The sequence below is a fragment of the Penicillium chrysogenum genome, assembly GCF_028827035.1.
Source record: "Penicillium chrysogenum strain IBT 35668 chromosome Unknown utg000005l_segment0_segment0, whole genome shotgun sequence".
NCBI lineage: Eukaryota > Fungi > Ascomycota > Eurotiomycetes > Eurotiales > Aspergillaceae > Penicillium > Penicillium chrysogenum.
Genome location: NW_026622753.1, coordinates 5,066,239 through 5,094,014, shown reverse-complemented (window position 1 = coordinate 5,094,014; position 27,776 = coordinate 5,066,239). Strand labels below are relative to the sequence as shown.

Sequence of the window (27,776 nt, the reverse complement as noted above, 5' to 3'; positions counted from 1 at the left end):
TAGTCCGTGTCAAGAATAGGTCTAGTCTACGAGGTAGTAACTGGGCAGTCCGCTGCCAAGCAAATCTCCAGGAATCGCCCTTATCTTATCAGCAAAAATCTTTCCCCGACATCCGACATTCCCCTCTTTTGCCTTTGAACGCACTTGTTTAATTGCCACATTCAATATGGCAGCTCAGACTACAGAGAAGTTAGATCAGCTGGACTGTAAGAATCTCAGATTTTTGGATTGCCTCTCCCAGGTGTGACTGATTAGATACCAGTGAACGTCCAAGCCGCCCCGACGGCAGACCAAGTTCCCGCTGAAGCGGAGGAGGACTCGGACGACGCCCAAGACGAGGGTGCCGCAGAGGCTGGAGCTGCTGGAGGTAAGCTTTGTTGAGGTTTCTTTCTCGTGACCGCGCCTCCAGGACCCCACCTCACCCCACAGAAATCAACCGAATTGAACTAACAGCGGGGTCAACTCTAGCCGACAAAAAGAAGAAAAAGAAGAAGCCTAAGAAGAAGAGCAAGAAGAAGGGCGGTGCCAAGGTTCAGAGCGAGCCACCGCGCGTCCCCGTGTCTAACCTCTTCCCCAACGGCCAGTACCCCGAGGGTGAGATCGTCGAATACCTAAACGACAATGCCTACCGTACCACCAACGAAGAGAAACGATACCTCGATCGCATGAACAATGACTTCCTGCAGGAGTACCGCCAGGGTGCTGAAGTTCACCGTCAAGTCCGCCAGTATGCGCAGAAGAACATCAAGCCCGGCCAGACTTTGACTGAGATCGCGGAAGGTATCGAGGATTCAGTGCGCGCTCTGACAGGTCACTCGGGTCTGGAGGAAGGTGATAACATCAAGGGTGGCATGGGCTTCCCTTGCGGTTTGAGCATCAACCATTGCGCTGCGCATTATACCCCGAACGCCGGTAACAAGATGGTCCTGAACGAGGGAGACGTGATGAAGGTCGACTTCGGTGCGCACCTTAACGGCCGCATTGTGGACAGTGCTTTCACCATGACCTTTGACCCCGTGTACGATCCTCTTCTCGCCGCCGTGAAGGACGCCACCAACACTGGTATCCGGGTAAGTTCGCCTCTAGCTTTACCTTTTTCTCAAGCAGAGCTGACGGGTTTCTAGGAAGCGGGAATTGACGTCCGTATGAGTGATATCGGTGCCGCCATTCAAGAAGCTATGGAGAGTTACGAAGTTGAGATCAATGGCACAATGCACCCCGTCAAGTGTATCCGCAACTTGAACGGTCATAACATTGACCAGCACGTCATCCACGGCGGCAAGAGTGTGCCTATCGTCAAGAGCACCGATCAGACCAAGATGGAAGAGGGTGAAGTTTTTGCTATTGAGACTTTCGGTAGTACTGGCAAAGGCTACGTGCGAGAGGAAGTGAGTTTATACTGTCACCTGGACGGAGAACCACAGCTAACATGGTCCCAGATGGAAACCTCGCACTACGCCCTCGCCGCTGATGCTCCTAACGTTCCCTTGCGTCTTTCCTCCGCTAAGAACTTGTTGAATTTGATCAACAAGAACTTCGGCACCCTTCCCTTCTGTCGCCGGTATATTGACCGCCTCGGTCAGGACAAGTACCTCCTGGGCGTAAGTTAACGATGCAGCTCACACGTGAGACACTGAAGCTGACGAATGTAGTTGAACAACCTGGTTTCATCTGGAATTGTCCAGGATTACCCTCCTCTTTGCGATATCAAGGGCTCATACACTGCCCAATATGAACATGTATGTTTCTATTTTGGGGTGTTCTCCACTTTGATTGTTTACTGACTTTGTTCTTTTAGACAATTGTGTTGCGCCCGAATGTGAAGGAGGTTATTAGCCGTGGCGACGACTACTGATTTATTCCATAGACCGTATATACTAAAAGCATCCTTGAAAGATCCATCCCATTAGTAATGTCTTAAATAGATTGGAGAGTCGGAGAGTCCCTTGACATCAAAACGCCGATCCTGCCAAGCCTCAAGCCATCAAGGATGCCGTGTCGCCCCACGTGGAACACCAGTCTTCCGACTTTTTAAGGCCTCTCCTATCCCTCATGGCCTAAACTTCGACACATACCAATTTCGCATCATGTCTGCGGTCGTTGAAACAAGTTCACCGCACCTCCGGGTGTCGGCAGCCAAAACATCCGACCAAACGCAACCAGAGTCCACCAGAATCCAGGCACCGGATGCTTTGGTCGACGACCATTTCTTCTGGACGTACACTGAAGAACCCCATCGCTCAAGACGACAGGCAATCATCAAGGCCCATCCGGAGGTACGTGACCCTGTTTTGCGGGCCCTCATGGTGGTACGGGGGTTCGATGAAGATTCCATGCGGAGTTCCCGGATACATCTGGCCACTTTACTGGGCGACGGACAGCCTCAACAAATGCAATTGCAATGCTGATTCATGATATTATGTGTCTATAGGTCACCAAGCTATGTGGCCCCGAGCCTCTTACCAAATGGGTCGTCCTCGGCGTCGTGTCCCTACAAATCACCTGTGCCTATCTCCTTCGCAACACCTCAATGCTCGATTGGCGGTTCCTGGCCACGGCATACGTGATCGGTGCGACTTGCAACCAGAATCTGTTCCTCGCTATTCACGAGATCTCACACAACCTGGCATTCCGGTCCGCTTTCGCCAACCGATTGCTTGCCATATTCGCAAACCTCCCTATCGGACTGCCCTACAGCGCAGCATTCAGAGTACGTATACTATTCCAGAAACCAGAAACTAGCAGAAACCCAGGAGAAGCCATGAATTGACAAAAGACCAACAGCCCTACCACCTAACACATCACAAATCCCTCGGCGTAACAGGCCTCGACACCGACCTCCCCACAGCAGTGGAGGCCTTCTTCCTAAACTCCCTCCTGGGCAAGACATTCTTCTGCACCTTCCAGATTCTCTTCTACGCCGTGCGCCCAATGTTCATCTACAGCCCACCCTTCACCTACATCCACCTCCTGAACCTAGGTGTCCAAATAAGCTTCGACTACGCCCTCAGCCAACTATGCGGCACCATGCAACCAGTACTATATTTCCTGCTGAGCTCATTCCTCGCCGGATCCCTGCACCCCTGCGCAGGCCACTTCATCGCCGAGCACTACTTCTTCTCGAACGTGAAGAGCGGCGGCACAGAGTCCCTAGCAGAGCTGAAGAAGAACGAGAAGTCCGAGACCCCTCACCCGCTCGACTCCCTTCCTCCCCCGGAGACATACTCGTACTACGGCCCACTCAATATCCTCACTTACAACGTCGGCTTGCATAACGAGCACCACGATTTCCCTGCTATCCCGTGGACCAGATTGCATAAGCTGCATGAGATTGCGCGCGAGTTCTATGAGCCGCTGCCTTGTCACCGGAGCTGGGTTTGGGTTATTTACACTTTCATCTTGGATAAGGATGTTGGTCCTTGGTGTCGTGTGAAGCGTGAACAGGGTGGACGGATTGTTGGTGGTGGATCGAAGCGCGGTGGTGATTCTGCTGCGTCTAAGCAATGGAATGGACGTGGTGGTGAGGGCATCTCGGCTGCGTCGGCGGGTCCGGCGGGCGAGGAGGGTGATGGGTGGAAGGAGAGTGAGATTCAATGTTAGATCTTGTTCGGCCTTTTGACTATAACGTCTGGTATGGAATTTTCAGTTGTTCGATTACATACATTACTGGGTGGAGTACTGGTGCTTGTTAGATATATCTGTTTTCAATAAGAATAGGCTGTCATTTTGCGGTTTTTATGAGGCTTCAAACGTGTGCGCGTAGGGAGCACGAAGTATTGATCTCGGTAGAGTCGCTCTCAACCAAAATGCTGTCCGGTCCCTGTGTCTGCAAGAGGATCGAATGTCTGCGACTAACCAATTACCGAAGGAGGGAGACGTAGTCCCCAACTATGTACGACATGGACTTAGCTCTAGTAGCGACCACATGGATTATCCCGAGCTCGAGAATAGGTTTATGAAACAAAGAGAAATGAATCGAGAGGGCTAGGTCCGTTCATCATAAAATGATATTAGATAAGACAGGAAGGGTAAAGAAACAAAGGAAATAAACAACAAAGAGGATGAGACAGACAGGTGTCTGGCCTCTATGGAAGTTCGGACATCCGAGAGAAAACATGAAAAGAGTATCGATACTGGGGCGAAAAAAAATCAAAGCAAACGCAGAAAAAAGGCTGATGCTAGAACAGATAGAAAAAGGCATGCTCTTCAAGAGACAGAACTAGATGGGAATTTGGGAGAGGCGTCAGCGACGTTAGACCAGAGGCATTGAGCACACGTATAGTACGCGCAATGAAGCTAGATAGACCGTGAGAAAGCGACAAACAGAAGACCAGCTTAGAAGAAGAAGTACGCGATCAAGAAACTGAGCAGGCAGAGGCATGCTACACCCTGGATCGAAACTCCGCCGGCCGTTGGCGCATGTGACTGCTGCATAGTGGCGGTCACAGCCTTGCTGGTAGCCTCTCCGCCGGTCTTCCGCTGCCGCAGTCCTTGGTCTGCGAGTCGGTCCTTCAGTCGCTGGATCTGTGCGTTGGCTTCGGACAGTTGGGACTTGAGTTCGTCGGTTGAGGGAAGAGAATTGGCAACGGCGGACTTGGCATTTGAAATGGCAGATGCCGGTTCGCGCTGAGGAGACTGGGACTTTTTCTCAGAGAAATCGGGAGCAGGGATTGGGGACGGTTCATCGGAGTCGACTTTCTTGGGGGCCGGGGTCTGGAAGTTTGCGCCGCCAGGAGAAGTGTACGCTGGAGGTTCCTCATCATGCACCTGGTGGAAGTTAGATGGTGTGTATGGAGAAATGATTGCTGAGTAGCATAGTAGCATACCGAGTCGTTGGCTGGAGCGGCATCACTTGCTAGGTAGACAACTCGGATCTTGCGCTCAACCACATCGGACTTGGCGGTTTGGTCGAACTGAATATAGATATTAGTGATTGGTCTTGTTGTTCGCGATCCCGCAGTCTGGACTTACGATCTGGCTAACGCTGGCATCCTCCAAGCCACGGGCGACCGGGACGGCCTGGACCAGGAACTTATCCTTGCACTTGGCATCCGGAGCAGGGTCCTCCTTCATAGCCTGAAGCAACACTATCGAGAAGATTTAGCCCGCCGTAATTCAAGCGTACTCGGTTATCAACTAACCTTGGACTTCGACAGTCTTGCCAGGCTCGATGTGGCCGGAGTTAGGTCGCACACAGTAACTGGAATATGGTCAGATAACAAATCTCGAGTGTAGGCATTGCAGCATAGGATGGTCGGGGCATACTGCTTAGGAGCGGTGGTTTTGACCTAGCGCGCCGAGGACATATGTTAGTGCTGCTTGTCCCGCGACAAAGACCGAGGGGTGTCACACATACCTTGAAGACCACGGAGTCCTCATTCGGGTTGGTCAGGCGGAGAACCTGGCATACTTCATGATTGAAGGGACCTATCATCAAGAGATGAGCTGTTGATCTAGGCAGGTCTGAGACAGGTTCGGGATCTGGCACTCACGCTTGAAGCCCAACTCGGAGGGCTCGATTTGGATAGCCATGGTGCACGTGGTCAGAGTGAAGGAGGTGGGAGAAGGGAACAAAGATGACAAGAGCACAGATGACTGTACGCGATTAGGTTTGGATTGGGAAATAAAGGTGTGGGAGGGTTATCAGGTCTAAGCCGATGCCTCAGGAGTTTCGTTATTGTCCACCTGGGCACTTTCGGGGAAATTGGATGAGTCAGCAAACAGTCAGGTGATGTCACTATTGACAAGCTATACATCGTAAACTGGAACGTTTGCCTTCTTCATTTTTGTTTATTCTATTAGGGACCTTGGCTGGGCTGGATATTTTGGTCGCATGCCTCATTACTCTTCCCCCGGCATTCGCATCCTCGGATAAACATCTTCCTCCACCTGCATGTGATCTCCGCGGTGGGGTCAGTCATCCCACTTGCCCATGTTTAAATTGTATTACGACATATGTATTGCATGTTATATCGTTGCTAGCACAGCCGGTTCCTGGCAATTTATGCTGAGAATAAGCCAGTATATGCTTCATTTCCATGGGTGAATTGCATTGAGCCGTGGCATTGAGGTATGTGGCCATATCCCTCGGCCACATTCAAGTTATGCTGGTTTCAACATTGAATGTAAATGGACGTCATCCAACTTGCTACCGTATATAGTAGATTGAGGCTTAAATATAGTACAACTTGGGATACCTACAATGCAGGTACGTACCTCATAGCACACGTGTTTAGCAGAGATGTCTTGTAGAGGACTATACAATTCTAGTCGTTCCGCAAATGCAACATAGAGATTTACAATTGACATTACCAGGCTTTTAGTGGCCTCCAGATATTGAAATATCCCTCAGATGTGCCACCGAGAAGAACTTGATGCCATAGAAACCCGGGGAAGACTAAGTGGGCCTTATCGCTCGCCGCCTTTCTGATACGTCACCCACTCTCCCACTCTGCTCGCGAGCTACCTCACTTCTGAACCACCCATTTGATTCAATCTTGACAAATTACGCTAATTTTCTGAGTGTTTTCTACGCTTATATTTCTTTCACGTCCCAACAGTCATCATGGCATCGGACCTGGACCAGCTCATTGAAATGGGTTTTGACAAAGAGCGCGCCCAGCTCGCTGTGACGAAGACTGGTGGCTGTAAGTCCCTGCCCTTTCCTCTGATATACACTGTGAGCAATTCTCTGACTAGCTAAATAGTGCAAGGTGCACTGCAGTGGCTCGAGGACAACCAGGACAAGTCATTGGAGGAGATAAAGGCACAGGCTCAAGAGGCACAAGGCGAAGAGGGCCCCGCACTCCAACCAGGCGAACAACCACGCAGCTTAGTATGCAACGAGTGTGGCAAGAAGTTCCGAGGCCAGTCGCAGGCCGAGTTCCACGCATCTAAATCCGGACATGTTGATTTCGCTGAATCTACGGAGGAAGTTGCTCCATTGACCGAGGAGCAGAAGAAGCAGAGACTGGCGGAGCTGCGGGAGAAGCTTGCGGAGAAGCGTGCAGGGCTCTCAGAACAGGACAAGATTGACAAGAAGAGGAATGAGGTGCGTATTTCTGGCCTTGGCCCGGAGAATGACCGACTGGGGTTATTTTGCTGACTTTTATTGTCAGGAAATCCGAAGGAAGAGCACTAAGGAAACCCAAGATGCCAAAGAGGAGCTCGAGCGGAAGCAACAGATGAAGGAGGCGGCCAAGAAGAAGAAGGAGAAGCAGGATGAAATCGAAGCCAAGAAGCGCATCAAGGCAAAGATCGAGGCCGACAAGGAGGAGCGTCGATTGAAGGCAGAGAAGCAGCGAGCTGAGCGTGCAGGTGTGGCTCCCCCCCAGCCCGCCGCCGTCCCGGCACCCACCTCCTCCGGCCCCTCTACATCTAAGCCTGCCTCTGCCTATACGGAAACTCGGTTGCGATTCCAGTCATCCAAGGGTAACATCATGAAGACACTGCACGTTGACACTACGTTGTTTGAGGTTGCTGCCGCATTGAAGGAACAGGATGGGATCGAGGTCCAGAGCTTCGTGCAGAACTTCCCCAAAAAGGTGTTTGATAATGAGTTCTTCGGAGAGTCTTTGAAGGAACTAGGACTTGTGCCTAGTGCCAGTCTCCTTATCCAATGATTGATGCCATACCTTTCTCCATCCCAAAAGGATAGATAGCTTTTACAATGAATGAGAAATGAGATGACACTCCGAAAATAGCTTCCATATATGAATCACATCCCTATCAATCTCCAACTATCCTTAAATAGTAATGTGTTTTGTTTACTTGAATTTGACTTAACTCATGAAGCTCTATCTTTATCTTATCGCATTATCGTCATGTGATGTCGCGATGAGCCGCGTCTCGATGCCTGAAGACAACGCGCCCGACACGCCATCATTACATCTCTAATATTGAATTCGACACTCATTCACAACAGAACATGCCAGCGTGAGACCAATACCCAGGACCTGGAAATCGCCATATCCCATGGAACTGAGCACTGATAGTGATAATCCCAGCGTTGGTGACCAACATCGCGGTGGTGCGGGATCTATAAGGATGCCGAACGATACAGGAGCCGCCACGGCAAACCCATTCGAGGAACCCCAACGCCGCATCAGCGAATACACCGCACAGGAAATTGCAACACTACAAGCCCGTCTTGATAAGAAATTGGGGCCCGAATACATCTCTGCGCGACCTGGTGCTGCGGGGCAGAAAGTGCACTATCTCTCCGCGGACAAATGCATCAATCTTGCAAATGAGGTGTTTGGATTCAATGGCTGGTCCAGTTCGATTCAGACGATTCAGATTGATTTTGTGCGTTAATATTACACAATCGACTACTTCGAGGTTGGTTAACACTTATCAGGTTGAGGAAAATCAAAATACGGGCAAAATCAGCCTGGGACTTTCAGTTATTATGAGAGTCACCCTGAGGGATGGAACCTTTCATGAGGTAAACGGATATCTTCGATGTGTGGATTTTTGCTTGGTTGCTGTATTAACTCTAGCCCTCTTCTAGGATATTGGCTACGGGCATATCGAGAACTGCAAGGGCAAGGCCGCAGCGTTTGAGAAGGCCAAGAAAGAAGGCACAACAGACGCTTTAAAACGCGCATTGAGGAACTTTGGCAACGTTCTAGGTAACTGTATCTATGACAAGGATTATGTGGCCAAGGTGACCAAAGTCAAAGCAACGCCTGTGAGGTCCCCGACGTCCTCCGATCTGCCACATGCCATACTGACTATTAGAATAGGGAAGATGGGATGTTGAAGACCTTCACCGCCACCCTGACTTCGCACCCCCTCCTAAGAAACAGCCGCCGCCACCTAAACGTGAACCGGAAGAGGATGATCTACCCCTTCCTCGTCCTGTGCATCAAGCAAGAGTCAACAATCCTGGGAATAACGCTTCTTTCGAGGGCGATGGAGAGTTTGGCAGTATGTGTTAGAAAACACAACGTTGAACGTTGGCTAACGGTCTCTAGGTGACCTCTTCGATGAGGCCGATTTTGCGGTAGCTGAGACCGATATAGGCAATCCTGATGAGATCGTAATAGACACAGAGATCCAACGAGAACAGCAGCGCCCTGCGCCCACAAACGGTCCAGCGCCTCAGCGAGGACCGCCCGCTCGACCAGGATTTAACCCCGCTGTTGTAACACCATCAAAACCAGAGCGATGGAACGGCTCAGGCCAGGCAGGACGACCTAATCCCATAAATGCACGACAGAACCCATCGGCTATCCCGTCTCCCGCATTACAAGGTCGACCAATGGCCGGTCAAGGTCCCGCGCAGAATCTTGCGAACCCCAGACCATCAGCAGCACATCAAACAGTTGGTCAGAATGCTGCACAAAGCAACATCGCCCAGGCTCCGGTCAAAAAGGAAACCGGGCCCGGGGGCTTCCAAGGGAACCAGGACATGAATCCACCACAAGGCACACCGTCAACAGGTTTTTACTCCGCCAGAGCAGTGGACCTCCTTCGTGAAAATCCAAACTCCGTCCCTTCGGGCGCACCTCAATTCGATCCACACGCGGAGAGTCCCTCCATCCGCAAGACGGCTGGTGTAGACCATAGCAAAAGCATTCCCATTGCTAGGCCGATGCTGTCTAGCGCATCTCCGGCGCCACCTAACAATAATACACGAGACTTTGTCAATCCCGCAACAGATATGCAACGCAGAGTCGGTGCTCCTGGCGGTGGAATCAGCAGTCCGGTCAGCAGAGGCCCTTCTGTCTCATCATATCGACCATTGACCCGGCCCAACATTGACCAAAGGAACGTTTCCAACCCAGGCATGGCCAACCGTGGCACTATGCCGCCCCAGCAGAATCTTAACGGAAAGCGGCCTCCATTGCTGGACGTCACCAATGCTGATGCCACGCCCGGCGCAGGGGTCCCGGCACCCGGTCCAAACGACCCAAAACGGCCCCGAGTCTCAGATGCAGACTCCTCTGGACCTTCTTCTGGGCCTCGTCCACCAACCCAGTGATGAACATGATCTGATTTGTGTTTTGCGCCCTCGGAGAGGGTGCATTACCGCGCAATTTCCAACTACAAGCGTTCCTATTTCACCGAATTTTTTTCTTCTTCGGCTCTGCTCCACGGCATCATGGTATGGTTATCACGGCGGGGAAATATGGCAGGCGTCCCGGAGTCCTCAAAGCAAATGGATCCATAGGATACCAGCGGGGGAAACACATGATATTGGTACATTCTTTCACATTGGCATATTTTATTTTGTTTCCTAAAACGGAACCTGGAGCATGCTGGACTTCAGAAACACAATGGCAAGATTAGACCCCGGGCTTATGTTGCAGAAATATCAGTCATATTAGAAATGAAACATGAATCACATACCTAGCCCCCGGCACCAAAAGTTGATATCATGTTCGATACAAAAGTACGAACAAAAGTACGAGCAGAAGTATGAACACGGATTGGGATAGTCGATCCTCCCAGGCCCGATGCCACGACACCGGTACAACAAAAGCAAGCACAACGTCTACCGGGACCTTCTATCCACCCGGTCCCTTCGGCCCCTTCTTCCGCCGTGCTCCCAGTGCTAGCGTGGGAGTCTAAGTGAACCCAGGACCAATAAAAAAATACAGCGAATATGCAGACCCTGGCATCAAAGCCACAAATCCACAAAAACACTCGGGTGTTCCCCTATGCATGGCAATCCCACAGCACCGGGTAACAATCTCCACCATCCGCGTTGTCGGTACACTGGAATTAACGGGTTGATGCATTAGCCCAAGGAAAAAAGGTTCTAAGCCTGGTGAATTGGCGCCTAGATCTGTGCCTGCAGACCTGCAGGACAGTCAGAGAAATGAAAAAGAGCACGGAATCCCACGAAATCCCGCGGAATACATCAAGGATGCGGCGCAGTTTGGTGGTTTTGCTTTGCTTTTTTGCTTTTCTATTTGTGTTTATTAATGTACCTTTCTTCTCTCCTGGCTTGCATTATGCACCCTGGTCACCGAGTGCTGGTCAGGCGCCGAGGCCATGAGTTGACTGATCGGCGTCTATTCTCCGGTTTCCTGCTTTGCCAGTGCTTGAAGGATATTGTGGCTCTGCAGTGTCCGAGATGAGTAGTGGACAAGGGTCTTGATGCTTGGGCGAAGGTGAATGCCACATATCATGTTATGAATTGGCCATATTTAAAGGAGAATGGATATCCCCGTTCATCGAGACATAGGATTGCTTTTCATTGTCAAATTTCACTGCCCATAGACTTTATTCGTGACAAAATGTCTTCGATTGGACTTTGCTGGAGCTGTACGCCAGCAGCAAATGCAGTTGTTGTCGGCCTTGGTCTTGTCCTCTTTGGTTCGGTCTTGGTTGTCCTATACTGGAGAGCCCGTCGAGGACGCAGGCGTGCAGTAGACTTGACGGTTTCACAAGTGAGAGATTCCAGTGTACTTTGACGTTATTTTCTAACCTCTCTAGGGAGACATGGTCAGCATCCCTACTTGGAAAAGATCCTATGGCCTGGATCTACAGCAGCCCTATAGGCGTCGACCGTATTGGTTCGAAGGTAATTAAGCTTAATTCCAACCTATCGGGCCTATATCTGACTGAATTCAACTGGAATTAGATGTGTAGATGAGAAGATTCAACACAAGATACGCAGGTATAATCCAGCATAGTGACATTGATGACATGTAAAACGAGGGGAGACAGGGTGCCAGGGTATAACTAGGACCTTCATAGAAAACCATTTATATTCCATGCATGATTCATGATTTAAAGCAGCGTAGTCTAGTCAAAGTAACCAAAGTAACCCGGAATCATGATATATCTCGTACTGGAAAACCCTATCACACTGCAAGTTCAACATATCACAAAGCGAAAAGACCAGCAAAGTTCATACTTCTGTAACCACCGTGCACATTATGCACCTCGTGAAGTGGACACATGTAATTGATATAGACCGCTACGTACTTTGGCCAGACCGTTCTGTACTTTCCCACCGGATGTAGCTTCATCCTCCCCGGTCGAACTCCCGGGCTCGAACGTGCCGACAACAGTTCCTGACCGCTGTACCCGCAGCCGGGGGAAGTGATCCGGACAGGAAAATAACGAGAAGAAAAGAAAGTACTATGACAGGTCTATTCGGGTGCGAAAGTCCCAGAACGGCCGGAACGGGGGTCATGCTGCCCGTCGAATCATCCAGGTTGGATATACGATCTCCTCGATTTCTTGAGAACTTCATGTGCATCATCATCCCGGAAGCAGGTTCTATTTCTTCCGAGTTGGACTTGATTGTCATATGCATAGCCTGAAACGTATTTGCTTTTTATAGTTTGGTAGATTTGCGCTGTGCTGTGATTGGAGTGTGATAGATCATGTTTACACCCCTTTTACTTGTTTCTTGCCATAAAATAATAATAAAAGGAACTTGTTTTTCTATTCATCGTTATCGTAAAGAATAAGATCACATTTGTGACTAGATTGGGATCAAGCCTTTTCCCCTGCATAGTTCGCTTGAGAAGACAATGCGCTTCTGCAACGTCTCCAGGCTACGTATGGCCTCTCAAAAGACGGCCGTGAGGATGATATCTATGTCAAGGATAACCTATTACCTTTTAGGTGGTATATCGCCTTCTTACGGAGTCTCAAGGTTCTCATTTCGTCCTCTTGTAAACTCAAACAAGTTCGCCCTGCCCTCATGTCTGACTCCAGAGCTTGTGTTTTCCTTTGCTCTGTGGGATGAATAGCCTACATTTACATTGGTGTGAAAGGAAAAATATTAAATGTCGTTGATCAAAGGTTAAAGTACTGGGTATTAATCATAACAAAGCCCGCTAAACGATCATTGACCTTTCACTTTTGACCATTTCAACAACTGAAATAGGAACACCATTCAGCTAGGAAAAGCAAAGGATCTCAAAGCTCAACCAGGCCATAGAAGAGATGGAAATAACATCAAAGTAGAGACCAGATAGAGCGGGTTGAGGCCAGTAGAAGAAGTGATCCACTGAAAATCAGACTCTTGAATCTGGATGGGTTAGCTAGCGACGAGATAGGTTGGGAGGGAAAGATCTAGGAGCCTTCGCTTTGGGGGGAATCGTCGCAGGGTCAGGCATGGAGAACACTGGATTCGAAGCTTGCTGGGAAGCTGGACCATATGATCCACCCATGGAACTCGGAACACGGCTTGCAACGTTCAATGAGGGCCGATTCTCAGTATTGAAGTGCTGGGCAGAAACGGTACGGACGTGGGCTGTTGGCACATCGCGCAATGTGGTTGGCTCATAGGCAGAGGGCGCCGGACCAATAACGTGGGGTTTGTATGGCGCAGGGCCGATTGTACGAGCGCCGGCTGATTGAACATCCTGTTGCCTGGGAATGTTTGGGTGGCTCGCGCTCAGCCCCCGAGTCGTGGTCTGGGATCGCACCACATTAGGTCCAATAACGTTAGCATTGGAGGTGATAGGGCCTACAGGTCCTGCAAAAATCGAATCGTTGAGAGTCTGTGGCTTTTTCGTTGCCTCCTTTACACGAGTAGCCTGAATGGACGCATCGGATGTAGTGGCCCTCTTTGGAACATCAAGCAGACGAGGAACTGGAACTGGGACCACGCGCTGCGGTTGGAGAGGTGCGGCTAGTTTATCCGAAACCTGAAGAGTTTCGAACTGGGAGATAATGTCGGAGCGCTCACTCTTGGTTGGCGAGAGCTCGGGCACACATACCTTGTGCGTGCGTTTATCCGCAGAGGGGGGTGAGTTAGAACTGGAGGACGGTGGGGCCGGCGATCGGTGCCCCTCAAAGGGGGTAAGGTCACGCCGGGCAGCCGAAGAAGCTTCAACAGCGTTAGTTCCTTGCTGAGATGTTGAAATATATTCCACAAGTGCAGCCAGATTACCCAATCGACTTTCTACCTCCGAGGATGCAGGTGGTGCATATGCCGTAGGGACCAACTGGAGCAATTTAGATTCAAGAATGCGTTCAATATCACTGGTAGTTGCCAATTCTTGAGTTGTACGAATGTGTCTGCGGAGTTCGCGGAGTTCTTGAACAATCTGCGGACCATAGATACCGAAGCCGTCAAGTGCTTGACTCTGATCATTGCGGCGAGACTGAGCTTCTGGGATCTTATTGGTCGTTATCTTGGGGGCAATGACTTCGTCAATGCTCTTAACTGGTACCGACTCCCCGGGTCTCTCCGCAAACTTGAGACCTGCCAATTCTGCAGTACCTGGACTCTGGATGGCCACTGTCTTCAAATGGTGGGGGGTTGTCGTTGGTGTATTAATCGGAGAGTCATCCCCGCTGAGAAGATCTTGAGACTGAGCTTTCTGCTTGGTTTCCTCCTTCTGGCTATCAGGAGAAATCTTCTGCTTGTTGTCTTTGGTTTGAGCGACCTTCGGGACTGTCGTCTTCTTGGCATCGGGGAATGGCAGGGGCATTTCGGATGGAGCAGTGCCCTTCTTTCGTGGCTGTTCGCCTGGCGGAACCTTCCACTGAATTTCATCCGCAGCGCTTGCGACAACTGCTGGATAAGAAGACTGCAAACCAGTCGCCATTTCTTTCACCATTTTGGACTTGGCGCTTTGTTGGACAGGAACAGGGCGAGCCGGTGGTGGGCTGGGTGCTTCCACTGGAGGGGCTTTATCATGTGGTCGAGATGATTTGGGTGTACCAGGCTGGGCCTTGCGGCTTTTGGAAGATGCTGTTTTATCAAGGGGAACAACACGAGGTGACGGCGAGGGTGTTTCCACTAGATAAGGCCCAATATGTGGCTGAGATATCTTGGCTGCAGTAGCCTGGGCTTTGGAGGAATGGAATGATGCAGTCTTCTCAATAGGAACAATACGAGACGGCGTTGTCGCTGTTGCCACTGGCGAGGATGCAGGCTTCGAAGGTAGAGGAATGCCCGCCGTCTTCTGCTTGGGTGTAACCCCCAGAACCGCCTTGGCCTTTTGCTCGTTGGGCGGAATGGCTTCCTGTGCAGATGCAGTCTTCTGCATTGGAGCAGAGGGGATTGCATCAACAGGCTTCTTGTACGTTTCAGTAGCTCGGCGAGACTGAAATGAGGACATAAAGTCCCCAGGGTCAGAGATTCTAGTGGCGAAGTTGATGCTGGTCAAAAAGTTAGCATAGAAATTCCAACAACAGAAGTCTGATTACTTACGCTGGCGGTGGGCGCCGGGGTCTGCTAGGGGTAGGCGGGACTAAGAACATTGTTAGCTGTATTCTTTTTCTGTGTGCGTCACCAAAACGTACTGTGAACATGCTCTTGGGCGCGACCCTTACCCTTTCCTTTGCCTCGTCCACGTCCCCTTCCTCGGTCACGAGCATCGCTGTCATCGTTGTTGCAGTTTAGCGCAGGGTCTAGATGAATACTGGCCGACATTGTAGTCGAGCGAGCGCGCGGTCCTGGGCGTCCTGAGCGAGTAGAGTTTGCATGAAGGAAGCGTCTGTGATTTCTCTTCCGTTAATTGGCATATCTTAAAAGTCGGAGCAAATCTTACCGTGTAGGAGCAGGAGGAAGATTAGCAGGTCCACTAGGAGGAGGGGGAACAAAACCACCCCGTCCTCTCTTTCCCATGACACCACCACCGCGACCTGCAGATGGAGCTGGGTGAGGGTGATTGGCGTAGGTTCGCGGCTGACTTCCATTGGGGTGCAACATGGCGTGCAAATTAGCTCGGTGGGACTGGCCGGAATTTATGTCATCGAGTTCTTCCATTCCACGAGTATCTCCGATTTTAGCATGCAAATCTGAGACGGAGATTAGCACAAAGACAAAGGGGCGCAGGAGAGTTTCCCCTTTAGTACGTACTTGCCCATTCGCTCAATTGAGCTTTATCTCTCTGATCGATACGCCGCTTGGATTCGATGTCAGCAAGATGCGCGCGAGCCTGAGTAGTGGAATCGGCGGTGGAAATCTTTTCACGCCGAGCGGTTCCTAGGTCCGCCTGTTGGTGCCGTCAGTTAGAAAGGTCAGAAGAGAAGTGAGAGGCTAGATGTTACCATTTGAAGGATTTGCATCCTGCGGAGCTTCTCCGCTGACAGCTCCGATGATTCACTCATTTTCCTGGTAGTAATAACGGCAAGCAGAGGGTATTAAACGCTGTTACATGACACGTCGTTGTCGACGTGCCCAACGGGTGTGACTGTGGTTTGGTTGGTCAAAGCACGAAGAGTGAGCGATGAGTGAGTGGTAATAGAGATCAGAGCGTGGGAGATGGTGTCTCCCAAAAGAATGTATTTGCAGGTCGAAGTGACCTGAGGGACGAGGGCGATGAAGACGAAATGAGGCTTAGAAAGGCCTAAGCAGGGCCCCCAAGGGACAGACGACAAGAGGGGGTACTCCGAGGACTTGGCTGTAAAGCGAAGAGACAGACAATAAGCAGAGTTGTGCGAAGCACCCGAAACAAGAATTGTGAGAACCGCTGATGGGTTCCAAACAAGCGAAGAAGAAGCGAACAAAGCAGGGAAAAGAGTGGGTGTAGAAGGAAGAAAAGAGAGCAGACGGGAAGAGGGTAAATAAAGGAACAATCAGAGCCTCGGATCAAAGACGCGACGCGTTTGTGAATGTGAAGCAATGGTACCTCTATGCTTCCAAGGCGACTTGTCCGTCGCACCTTCCGTCGAGGAGTTTTGGCCTTGGGGACTGCCATGTCCACGTGGATGCTTCCACGTGATAATGAAGCCCTATAGATATACGTCGAAGAGCCATTGATAATGATCGTGCATTTTTGGATGCAGAAAGCGAGCAGAGTTGTAGAAGATGAGAAACGAGGCTGAGGGGTTGCGATGCCGGAATCGCAAAGCGCATGTGTCCAGTCGTTGTCCGAGGAGGATTTATTTCACCGTACTCGGTCTGACTTTAGAGTACATCTACGTATACGTGCTTAGGCATACGGTATCTACCAAATTACCTGATACCTAGCTTGGGACATTGCAATCCACTCCTATATAAACAACGGCACATAGCGAATGTTTCGAATGAGAATGCTGTAGCATATAATACATAACAGCTATATGTTCAAAGTGAATACATATGTACACGGCACATGGCATCAATAGACTTCTCGGCACACTGAGAGTATAAACCGCCGCTATATTGCTTGAAAAGTCTCTCTAAGGTGCACTGCAACTATGAGCCTCGCCATCATCTGTAAAGGCAAAAATTCAATGTTAGTATCCGTGATGAGGGCAGGGTCAAATGGCCATTCAATTTGGTCCAATTGCAACTGTTTCGCGGGGCAGACTTACTTCGAATGATCTTGATGACCGCCTGCACTACGCTGACACCCATCACAAGCACCCCAAAGCAAATGCACAGGTACGCCGGTATCTTCTCTCGCCGCGTAGCACTGCTGAGTCTGATGTAACAGAGAGGAGGGAATATATAGGCTAGAGCAGCAGCACTGGTCGCGCCAATGAGCTCAAACACACTACCCAGATCACAGGTTATCAAGGACAACACCATTGAAGTCACCACCAGCGCCGTTGTGAAGATAACGTGCCGAACAGTGTTGTGCGGTTCGTCGGGAAAGTAGTAGGTTGTCATGACGGAACGGCAGACGAACGCCTCAAGCGGCAGTGTGGTCAGCATGTTCAGGCCGAAGCAACTAGTCAAAGTCAGTCAAGAAGCTCTATATCAAGGTCAATGGGGATATTGTACAATCGTGCGATGTTGACGACGATATTGTCTGATGGAAAGTTGTTCAAAACGTTGCCCTGGGTTTTAGAACCGAATGATAGGAACCCTGCGATGCCCATTGCTAGGCACATCACCAGAGAGATTCCTGTCGAGTAATGTGTGACACGGGTGAAGCGGTCCAGTGTCGGCTTTTTCAATGAGCCGTAGATCAGAAGACTGTTGTGGTCTGTGGAAATTAGCGATTGTGATATCAGTAGGATTTAAAGGAACATACGACAAACAAAAGCTGGAAATCATTAGCGGGTTTTCTAATTATTGCTAGGGGCAGTTAAAACTTACCAAAAGAAATCACCCCGACAGCCTGGAAAAAGCCAGCATTGAATATAAGGTGGCTTTTGATCTCTCCACGCGATTCGGGTGGGACCCGAAAGCCCTGGGTGATGACCGTGACAACAATAACTATCATGCTGACCAAGGCCAAGGCGGATGCTTTCGCCAGCTACCTGACTGTTAGTCTCTGGTAAGTACTAAGGAAAGAGAGAGCTGACCTTAGCGATGTCTCGATACAAAGACAATGGGTATGAAACAACTAAAACGAAGATAACGATAACGGCCCGGCGGTCTGTGAGGAGCCACAGAAAGGACATATCCCTAAGAGACGGAAACAAAGCGCCTAGAACGTGTGGGATGGTATCGCCAACAATAATACAGAATGCGACCATGCCTCCGAACGCAAATGCCCACTGGGCAACCGAGATCGCAATGAGACCACCTTTCCCGAAGCAATGCTGCATTGTCGCCTGGAACGAATCCGCCCCACTCAATTTGGAGTTGATCACAATCAATCGAATGGTCCAATCCACGGTGACGGTCAAGGCAGTCAGCAGCAGGATTCCAGTTGCCATGCCTGCCTGACGAAGCGCGTAAGGTTGTCCAATGATTCCAGCACCGATAATACTGTTGGCCATGTTCATGAACGCCATTTTCATCCCACTCCGCGGCCGCGCATCTTCGAGATGCTCTTCGGGGAAGAAATCGTCCGATGTCGCGAGTGTCACACTAGGCGCTTCAATGTTTGTAAGAAGAGGAATTGATTGACCACTGTGGTGCGTTCTTGGGCCCTGGTTTCCATGTTCATAGTCCTCATCCTCCAGCCATAGTGTGTCGTCTGGGCTGAGAGCACGCTCAATGGAATTGCGATTGGGGCTTTCTGGCTCTTCCTCCAGGTCAAATCGCACTCGGTTCATGGTACGGGGTGTACGGCGCTTTCCATCGGCCGCAGGTTGAGAGATTGAGGAGTGGCGTTCGCCATTTGTCGCGTTATGTGAGGGGATCGGCGACGGAAGAGGTTCCGGGTGGAAAGCTAAATCATGCTCCTCACTTGAAGCTGGCAGAAGTGATTGAGCTTCATGTTCATCCTGGCCATTCTGGGCATACAGGTGATTCTCTGACAGCTCATCCCCTGGCATCGCTGACCGTGAATAGTTGGAAGTGTAACGGTTACTTTCAGGCCACCTGGGATGGGGCCCGGGCCACACGTGATAGGCTATCGATAAGGACGTATTTGATCCGATAAGAGATAACAACGGTTTGCACGTCACAGGTACTCCACTACGCGGATGTCTACGTACTTACTTCTGAATGGATAATGACTTAGCGACAAATGATCAGGGACAAAGATAAATGAATGGATGGCCGTTTCTTAAAAGTAAAAAGCACAGCCCCATGGCACAAAAGAGCCTAGTGAATGTGGACAGGTAACCACAGTACACACAAACTAACAAAGGTTATCAACCAGGTCGTGTCTCACTTCTTTTGACACCTTTCAGGAGTCACTTGAGGCAAAATGTGTAATTTACTTTAGTGTATTTTTTATACCTGCTGTTTTGGTGGGAATGGGTTGGGATGAGATCAGAGCATCAAAGGGGCCCGGGGGTAGACCATGCTTATATATCTTATAGTTATACTTCGAGGAAATCGGCCAAAGATTCTGGGAAATCGAAAAAATAATAATCATTAGCTATACATTGGAAAGCCATCTGCACAGGTTACACTTCTTTTTCGCTTTTCTTGTGATCGTGCCATAAATCTGAGAAGGGAAAGAAGATGAGAAGATATCTAAAATAAGTCTAGAAAGACATGACAAGGCCGCATAAGAGCCGACTACTCCTGTCTGATCTATTTAAATATTTAAAGAATGGAACACAACTTCGAGAACGCTGTTAGCAAAAGTTATCGACCCCAATGGTTATTTCAATCCGGAATACAGTCCTTTCGATGAGAGCATACGGTCTTTACCATCCTGATCGGCGATGCTGGATATTTTGGATAGCGAAGAGGGAGTACTGTGCTGGGTACGTAGGCACATAGAGAACTCGAGGACATACAGGTACAATCACCTCTATTGTTACCACTATGTCATTATGACTAGCTAGACCGCCAACGTAACCAGCTGTCCTTTCCCTCAACGAGCTAGGTAAAGAATGGAGAGATCTTTGACCCATTTCATAAAAACATTTTTGGCTCGAAAAGATAGTGCCACTATCCGTTCCCTGCATCACCACGCCAAAAATGTCTAAGTCTACGTTTCACACCTTTGCGTTAGTTGTTTTTGGGGGCCGGGTGGTCGACATAGCCCTAGCAACGGATTTTGTGATGATTGCGAAGAAGTTTATATCGGACGGGCTAAATCCCACATGTCTATCGGGGACCCATCTTTATGATATCACGCATATGTCTGGGCCGTTTCTTTTTGGGCGAGAGGACTTGAGAGAAAGAGTCCCGATCTACGATAGCCAGGAGGCTACAACACCGTTTTACCAACTGAATACCCGTGGCGTCAAACAGCACGTCATGGACTGGATTAGAAACATATCCGGTAGGGTAGGCGCTGGCGATCGCATAATAATCGTGTTGATCGGACACGGTCATGCGGAAAACCACGCTCTCACGCTGTATCCTCAGCGTGCAGAACGTGAATTCCTCTCTAAAGCCGAGATGATTGCCGCCCTCTCGGTCTTGCCGCCCAATGTCCGCCTCCTGGTCGTCAATGAGGCTTGTTACTCCGGTTCCTGGGCCACTATAGCCCCTGATATAGGCCACCAGCGAGATGTACTTGTCGAGACAGCAGCCACGGTGGGCGAGAAGTCCTGGGCATATACCTCGGGTTCCGGCCGGAACCGGTGTTCTCTTTTCGGAGCGGCATTTGTCGAGGACATCACCACTCACCCCGAAGGCCAAATACTCCGGCATCGCCATCGAATAGTTGATGGGATGCTATATGTTGGGCCTGACCAGGAAACATCCACACCACTAGTGGTTGCCTCGACCCGCGCCCTTTTGTCACATAACATGTCACACTTCATACTGACGCCAAAGATTGCTACTGCAATCACCAATGTAGCTTCTACGCAGCATCGCCATGAGACCCTTCTCCGGTCAAGGGCATCCGCCCGCACCTTCTGGAGACGTCTTCGTCGCTCGGTTGGCGTGGAAGGAGAACCGGCGCAGGCGTTGGGAGGAGAACCGGCGCAGGCGTTGGGAGGAGAGAGCCCGGTGAAAGATGGTACCGGTACCGACATGAAGGATGCCGTTATATCGAGCTACCTGGAAGATCTCGGACCGCTGAAGAGTGCCATTGGCAATTCTGCCCTTGTAGCTGCCAGCCAGATCGCTCTTGAAGGCCGTTTTGGGCCTTCAGATCTCAAAGACCAGGTGATAGCGACGATTTCTTGGCAGGCGACCCAGATGCAACGAGTTGGCCAGTTGCTGGAACATCTAGCCCAGCAGAGACTAGTCACGGACTTGGTCGACGTGGAAATAGCCAAGCAAGCACTAGTAGACCACAGAGAACACGTCGCGAAGCCCTTGGTGGAGAGGTTTATGAAGGGAGATAAGCTGAGGTGTTTGGAAAACCCCCCGGATGAAGGCCATGTCGGGGTGCACTTCGATGAAGCTACAATCTGGCTGGTTGACGTCTTGGCCTATAACCGGCTGATGTACCCGCACGACTTCGATCTCGATCGCGTGGTAGAAGAGGTACTTCTGTTTCTAGCTTAGTGTGTGTGTGTTTGTACTTCTTGCCGCTCTTCTTCCGCATAAGAATGAGTCTACCTAATCCATTGCTTCCACAAACCCTTGTGATTGAAAAATGTCTTGGTGACTCGGTGCCACGGGAGATTCATTGTTAGTCATATAGCCCAGTCAGACACAAGTCCCTAATGATACGGAGATTACCATGATACGCGCAGATGTAGAACAAACCAAATGGTGGGTGGAGAACTGAGATACATTTAAAAGACGGGCGACTAGCTCTACCTGTACCACTAGTACGCCTTGCGAATATCCATCCACTCCCTTATGGGTGCCCACTTGCGGCATGTATGAAGCTGTCCAACTACAAGCCTAACTATATCATTATTATAATGATAGACAGGGGCCGGCGATAGGTTTCCATGACATTGGATAGCTTGCCGCAGCTGATCGAGGCAATGATCACGGTGAATTATAGTCCAATTATCCGGAAAGATTGGAGTTGTAATAGCTTCTTCCAGTTTGCCGTGGTGGTGAAGATGTTTTGAGTAGTAGCCAATATTGAGTTCCATTTAGATTGCGTTAAGGCAGTGGAGGGAGTGGAGACGAACGGTGCAATGTAATAGATGTGTTGAATGCTGCGGTACGGCACCACAAGAGAAGGTGGAAGCCAATGGATCACGTATGCCAGTCTGAGATGTGTTGCTGTCAAGTCGAGGGTAGAGCTCAGCAACAGTCTCCATTCCAAACAAGTTCTATAACAAGAATCAGCTTTTCAGCTGAGATTATGGTGCAAATACAAAGCTCCAAAGGATATGAATAGTGAAAGTAAACCGACCTTTAAGGATTGGTTGAACGCATTCTTAGGTCAAGGGTCTTGGAAGTCATGTGCTCGTCCATGGCTATAAGGTCATAGCCACCTGCGCAGACCTACTTCAGCGATTCCTTTCCCGCTTCAATACCCCACCAATCCCCCAATCACTCATTCAAATGACTGCCTTGTGTGCCAAAAAGAATAGTAAAATCGGTGATGAGCTTCCTCCACAATGGCACAAAAGCTCGACTTGGGTCGATCCACTCTGCGAATCCGAGATTCAAAGTTGCAGCTTCGCCTGGCCGCATCAGCTAATTTCACCCAGCCACTAAAGCATGGAGCCCCCCAAATACCAATTGACCTCTCACACTTGCCAAATGTTGAAAGTGTATGGATAACAGAGGCACCAGAGCTGGAGTTACGCTTCTTCATCGGGGGAAATTGGGGTCAGAATGAAGCAGCGGCATTCATCTCGAAATTGAGAGGCAAACTCTGGGATATGGAGGTGTGTGAGAGAGAATATCCCCTAAACTGGAAACTGACCATTCTTTTCTCCAGATCTGGTCAGACCTGGGATTCTCAGTCGAGATCAAGACGGGTGCAGGCGAATATTGCATTGGCACTTCTGGTACCCACTGCCTGGAACTTGGTCTGCGCAGAGGATGGCCAATACATAATCACAAAACGGGTCGGACTTTACCCAGCATGATGACCAATCCACCAGACGCGTGTCCTCCTCCCGGTGTATCAATAGCTACATTGGCTTCAATTGATGTTTGGCTGGAGTATCGCTTTCAAGGCAAGGATATACCGCAATCCCAGGATCCTTCCGAGTTGGAGGTTGGTCTTGGACAAGGATCATCGGTTTTTCACGGCCCTCAACGGCCAGAGACAATGACAGAAGTCGCGATCCTACAGGCGGTGCATGACGAGGATTTCCATGAAGCTATTGGATCTCAGTTTTCTTGCATATCTGGAGATGGATCAGACCCATCACTCGAGGAACTCCTCCGGCTGTTCGATCTTGGAATCCAAAGACTGGTCATTTCCAACTCAATTAAAGATCCCACAATTAGTGTCTCACAGCAGGCCACGCTTAAGAGCCTCGCGGATATCTCTCCCGCGGTGTTCGACCCTGGATATCGGGATGTGAGTTTTCCATCTCAGTGATGAAAACCAAGCACTAATTTCACCTAGGCGATGAACCAGCGAGGAATAACAATTCCAATAATCACCAAAGCCATATCATCTATGCTGGCAGGAAACAAAGATCCCTCCACCCAAGCTAAACTAGCAGATTTGTTAGAGCTCGCTCGCTCCCGCCACCCGGATGAGTTGATGATACAGCCTCAATTTCCAAGTTGGGGAACTGCAGTCCTCTCATCACTTTGGAGTGTCGCCCAGAAAAATGTGCCCAAGACAAAACCTATGAAAAGACGAGTTTCGATGCTCTCTGCGGAGTGTCTATCAACTGGATTGACTGGATTAAACGAAACCGTGAGTCGCATGCCCACGGACCAGCAACAATCCGACAGCGGAAATCCCGGACTGGGTCGTTCTTTCCAAACAGGATATCACAACGAGAATGAAGAAAGTGACATATGTCTGTTGAATAGCGAATCCGAGGACCAGCTTTTGGACAATTTCAGCGAAACAAGTTTTACAGACATTGGGGATTCGACCCAAACATCCCTTGACACGTTACTGTCAACGATTGGGTCCTCTCAGACTTCATACGGTGATCATGATCCCGCGCTTCTCTCGGATCATGGCGAATTGGCGGATTATCCGGGAAACTATACGACGGATTATGATCCCCGAGAGGATATGGAGGCATACGACACGGACATTATAATGGCTGACTACCTTTAGATTCTTCATATGATACCTTCACTGTGATATATGATAACACTTGTCTAATGATCACGATATTTTCGACGATATTGAGCATTGAGAAGTAATGTCCATTTGATTAATTTGACGATGCCGACATCTGGAGGTATTGGTGTAAACGAGAGGCCAAAACCCAAATCTCTACTACATACATGGATGAAGGGTCAACCAAGTCTACTACGTATGTAGCTTCAACTGTAATGCAAAGCCTCAGCCTTCAAATATGTGTCTATTGCAAAAGGTTCCAAAACTCTCTCTATGAAAAGCACGTGGTGTGCTTCGCACCGCTATCTAACAGCCCCAATCAACAACCTTCACCTCGTTGGCCGACTCCGTAATTATTCCCGGCTCATATGCTGCAATGAACTGTTCGCCCAGTGGTTGCGCCTTAGGGCCGGCATAAAGCCGGTATTCATCGATTATGTCCGAAAGTTTCCATCGCTACAGTTTGCGTAAACAGCCGATGACACAAGCGGTGCGATCCATGGATGCTATTTGAATATGTAATAAGCAGACAGGCTACGGCATATGTCATTGGAAATAGGAAATCTTACCTTCCCCTAATTACAATGGACAAGCACAGGGTGGTTTGCCACGTCGATAGTTCTTGCCATGGTGGCATCGATATCCTCATCGTTTGACACTTGGGCTTAACGGCGAACGTGGCCACATAGATAAGGCTATTCAAATGGAGATGCTCACATCATAGCCGGTAGGACCGAGAAGTTCTGCAAGGCGCCGACGCCGACATCTGTTTTGAAGAGCTAATTTCACGGCATTTGTTGACCTTTGTGACGGATGCATACAGGAAAGTTTGATTAATAGAACTCTTCGGCTTTACTATATAGGGTCTCCGTCATTTTGCTGCATGGCAATGTCAGCCGAAGAGAGTATGTAGGATGAGGGAACAGGGGATGTTACAGGATGATATTGACCTCTTCCACTTTGGAGATCGAAAAGGAAGATAGAACAGAATTTATAGAATTTCTGATCCGGAAACTGTAGCCTTCCTTGAGGCTATATGACACTCAGTGGTCATGAGCTCAATTCAAACGGTCCGATATAGGTGTCTGCATGATGCCAGCAGATATAGTGGAAGATTTGGAGTCAAGTATGGTGCCGATATTAGATCCTATACTCGCAGTGTCCTATACCTGTAGTACTGTATGTAGTAGGACGCTTCGGCGGTACCATGAGCCATAAAACGGTCAGACGCTATAGGGTGGTAGTTGTCTAGCAACAACGACGAAGGGTAAACCGTGCGCCCTGGCCAGTGGTGAGGGGTCCTGTGGCGTGCGTGTCGCGCGGATGAGGCCATTCCCGTTGAAGTCGAGGGGGAATCTCTCTTTCAGTCGGGTGTTGAACAGGTACTATACGTTATATCCCCGAGTGGTACCTAGGTAGTTAGTAGTCTTTACCAATAATAGATAGTAACTAGTAATAGGACGTTATCTCACTCTGTCTTGTCTTCGTACATGTGACATAGTAGAAGCCACGTGGGAGTTGAGAGTTAATATCTTGAACATCAGCACAGAGTCGAAGCCGATGCTAACGGTGCAATAGAAAGATGAGCAGATGCGGGCGAAGAAAGGTGGTCATAGCCCAAACCAACGCCAAGTAGATGTATGAGGTTACCAGCCCTCAGTCAGGTTGTCGTCCTTCAGGCGACTCGGTATAATATATAATTTCACGCTCCAGCTATGTTTATAGGTAGTATTGAGTTGCTGAGTGTAGTAAATTTACAGGAAGAGTGACGGGAGAGAAGAACGATTCTGATTCTCTGAGAAACTGAGGCCGCTAATAACCACAACTAACGTAATCGGAAAGCGAGTGGCCACTGTAAGCGAGTGGCCACCCTCCCCCCATGTATAGTTTTTAAATGCATTTATCTCAACCAAAACGCCATTAAATTAAATAAACTAAAATCATCATCTATCTGGGCATGTCTCTCTTCTATGGCCTGGCTTTCTACATATCCCATATGCTCGTCCGGCCTGGGGAGGCGGTTTTAAACCTTCCGAAACCTGCTTACGATAGTTGTTGATACGCGCAACTTGGGCCTCAAATGGCTCTGAACGTAGCTCACGAACCTCCTGAACTGAGAGATCCCCTTCGTGGACTATCGTCCTTATAGATCGAGTTCGCTTTTGCTTTTTCTTCTCGTTTTCAGCGCGTAAATCGCTCACTTCTTTCTCTAGTAATGCGGCGGATTGCATTGTGATCTGGCAGGCTTTTAAAACCTAGTTAATAGCGGAATTAAGCGGGCTCGGGGGGCTTCTTGATCTTATACGAAGTAATGCTTTGATAGAGGAAGCTTGCTTTTCCAATTGCATATAGTTTGAAGGCGTTTTTGGATCCCAATCACTACCCCGGCTAGGAGGGGGGGTAGGGGTAGTAAGCCGGATATTAAGCTTCGAAATCACTCTCTCCGGTGTAAAAGGTATTAAACTAGCAGATCGAAAGCTGTTTTTAATAGTCTCTAATTTAAAAGCTTCAATTCGTGCGAGAGGATATACTTCGAGGAAATCAAGTTTATCGATATAATTGATTCCGTTCCGCATTTTCATTTCAACCATCCGGCCGTACGAGCGTTTTAGCACCGCAAAACAGCCGATATCGAGAGGCTATAAAAGATGAGAGGAGTGCGGAGGCATATAGATTGGTATGATTTTATTTTCTTTATAGATTTCATCGAATCTCGGGGTTAAATGACTTCCGTGGCCGTTAAGTATTAAAAGCCGATACCCCCCCTTCGTACGTGAAGAAGTGGTAGGAATAAAGAGCTTTTTAAGCTAGCGAAGTCTAATTTCATCAGAGGTCTATCCATTAGGACTAACCTTAAATCGCCAGTCCTCCGGGAGGCCGTCGAACCAAGATTTAATAAAGACTTTGCCTTTAAAAAATCACACACGGGGGGAGGGCCTAGCTAGTAGCATTCGTACACTCGATAACAGTCACCCATTCTCGATTTCTAGGCTATAAAAGTGCTCGCCGACCGTAGTATTCACTCCTCGTTATCACCTTTGCCGTAGCGGTTAACCCTATCGCGAAACCAGTCTCGTTAAAGTTATAAACGTTATCGGGGTCAATCCTAAATTAAAGGATCGTTTTTTGAATAAGATTAAACCACTCTATGATAATCTTCGGGTCTTCGCACTTCGCACGTTCGTAATTATAGCGTCTCGAGAACCGGGAGGAAAGGAGAGGGTGCCGGTTTATAAAATTATAAACCCATTTATCGCTAACCGAAAGAACCGGGGTGGTTCCACGCTTTTCGAGGAGAAGATTCGCCATTTCTCGTACAGTAGAGGGCCGGGGTGCTGATCCGCGAGCATCCATAGATAGAATCCATTTTTCAAGAGATTCCTCCTCAATTTGTGTCAATTTATATGAGTTAGCGCGAGAAATCGCGCGGTGTTA

The 27,776-nt window shown here is 49.3% G+C and overlaps 10 protein-coding genes across 10 annotated transcripts; 6 read left to right on the top strand and 4 right to left on the bottom strand.

Annotated features, from left to right (window-relative positions):
• Positions 1–166: 166 nt before the first annotated feature.
• On the top strand, positions 167–1,855 carry N7489_010332 (methionine aminopeptidase 2; the record flags this gene model as incomplete). Its single annotated transcript, XM_056716081.1, has 7 exons — positions 167–206; positions 263–367; positions 469–1,070; positions 1,125–1,388; positions 1,440–1,601; positions 1,653–1,739; positions 1,799–1,855. 7 exons carry the CDS (start codon positions 167–169, stop codon positions 1,853–1,855), a joined length of 1,317 nt encoding a protein of 438 aa, XP_056563703.1.
• Positions 1,856–2,087: 232 nt separating this feature from the next.
• On the top strand, positions 2,088–3,600 carry N7489_010331 (sphingolipid delta(4)-desaturase family protein; the record flags this gene model as incomplete). The annotated part of the gene is made up of 3 exons (XM_056716080.1): positions 2,088–2,276; positions 2,432–2,710; positions 2,785–3,600. The coding sequence occupies 3 exons, from the start codon at positions 2,088–2,090 to the stop codon at positions 3,598–3,600; spliced, it is 1,284 nt and encodes a 427-aa protein (XP_056563702.1).
• Positions 3,601–4,335: 735 nt separating this feature from the next.
• Positions 4,336–5,532, bottom strand: N7489_010330 (uncharacterized protein; the record flags this gene model as incomplete). The annotated part of the gene is made up of 7 exons (XM_056716079.1): positions 4,336–4,767; positions 4,827–4,913; positions 4,972–5,087; positions 5,142–5,200; positions 5,266–5,288; positions 5,357–5,427; positions 5,493–5,532. The coding sequence occupies 7 exons, from the start codon at positions 5,530–5,532 to the stop codon at positions 4,336–4,338; spliced, it is 828 nt and encodes a 275-aa protein (XP_056563701.1).
• Positions 5,533–6,565: 1,033 nt separating this feature from the next.
• On the top strand, positions 6,566–7,622 carry N7489_010329 (UBA and UBX domain-containing protein; the record flags this gene model as incomplete). Its single annotated transcript, XM_056716078.1, has 3 exons — positions 6,566–6,647; positions 6,708–7,051; positions 7,119–7,622. The coding sequence occupies 3 exons, from the start codon at positions 6,566–6,568 to the stop codon at positions 7,620–7,622; spliced, it is 930 nt and encodes a 309-aa protein (XP_056563700.1).
• A 352-nt stretch (positions 7,623–7,974) lies between these two features.
• N7489_010328 (RAD52 DNA repair protein RADC) lies at positions 7,975–9,988 on the top strand (the record flags this gene model as incomplete). Its single annotated transcript, XM_056716077.1, has 5 exons — positions 7,975–8,307; positions 8,360–8,446; positions 8,513–8,692; positions 8,748–8,931; positions 8,979–9,988. 5 exons carry the CDS (start codon positions 7,975–7,977, stop codon positions 9,986–9,988), a joined length of 1,794 nt encoding a protein of 597 aa, XP_056563699.1.
• A 3,025-nt stretch (positions 9,989–13,013) lies between these two features.
• N7489_010327 (uncharacterized protein) lies at positions 13,014–16,038 on the bottom strand (the record flags this gene model as incomplete). The annotated part of the gene is made up of 6 exons (XM_056716076.1): positions 13,014–15,084; positions 15,137–15,176; positions 15,229–15,422; positions 15,477–15,726; positions 15,788–15,923; positions 15,979–16,038. The coding sequence occupies 6 exons, from the start codon at positions 16,036–16,038 to the stop codon at positions 13,014–13,016; spliced, it is 2,751 nt and encodes a 916-aa protein (XP_056563698.1).
• A 1,053-nt stretch (positions 16,039–17,091) lies between these two features.
• On the bottom strand, positions 17,092–19,086 carry N7489_010326 (putative amino acid transporter; the record flags this gene model as incomplete). Its single annotated transcript, XM_056716075.1, has 6 exons — positions 17,092–17,126; positions 17,227–17,585; positions 17,639–17,843; positions 17,892–17,903; positions 17,957–18,116; positions 18,166–19,086. The coding sequence occupies 6 exons, from the start codon at positions 19,084–19,086 to the stop codon at positions 17,092–17,094; spliced, it is 1,692 nt and encodes a 563-aa protein (XP_056563697.1).
• A 1,102-nt stretch (positions 19,087–20,188) lies between these two features.
• On the top strand, positions 20,189–21,676 carry N7489_010325 (uncharacterized protein; the record flags this gene model as incomplete). The annotated part of the gene is made up of 1 exon (XM_056716074.1): positions 20,189–21,676. One exon carries the CDS (start codon positions 20,189–20,191, stop codon positions 21,674–21,676), a length of 1,488 nt encoding a protein of 495 aa, XP_056563696.1.
• A 1,019-nt stretch (positions 21,677–22,695) lies between these two features.
• N7489_010324 (uncharacterized protein) lies at positions 22,696–24,335 on the top strand (the record flags this gene model as incomplete). Its single annotated transcript, XM_056716073.1, has 3 exons — positions 22,696–22,968; positions 23,022–23,612; positions 23,661–24,335. The coding sequence occupies 3 exons, from the start codon at positions 22,696–22,698 to the stop codon at positions 24,333–24,335; spliced, it is 1,539 nt and encodes a 512-aa protein (XP_056563695.1).
• A 312-nt stretch (positions 24,336–24,647) lies between these two features.
• Positions 24,648–24,970, bottom strand: N7489_010323 (uncharacterized protein; the record flags this gene model as incomplete). The annotated part of the gene is made up of 2 exons (XM_056716072.1): positions 24,648–24,797; positions 24,938–24,970. The coding sequence occupies 2 exons, from the start codon at positions 24,968–24,970 to the stop codon at positions 24,648–24,650; spliced, it is 183 nt and encodes a 60-aa protein (XP_056563694.1).
• Positions 24,971–27,776: the final 2,806 nt, after the last annotated feature.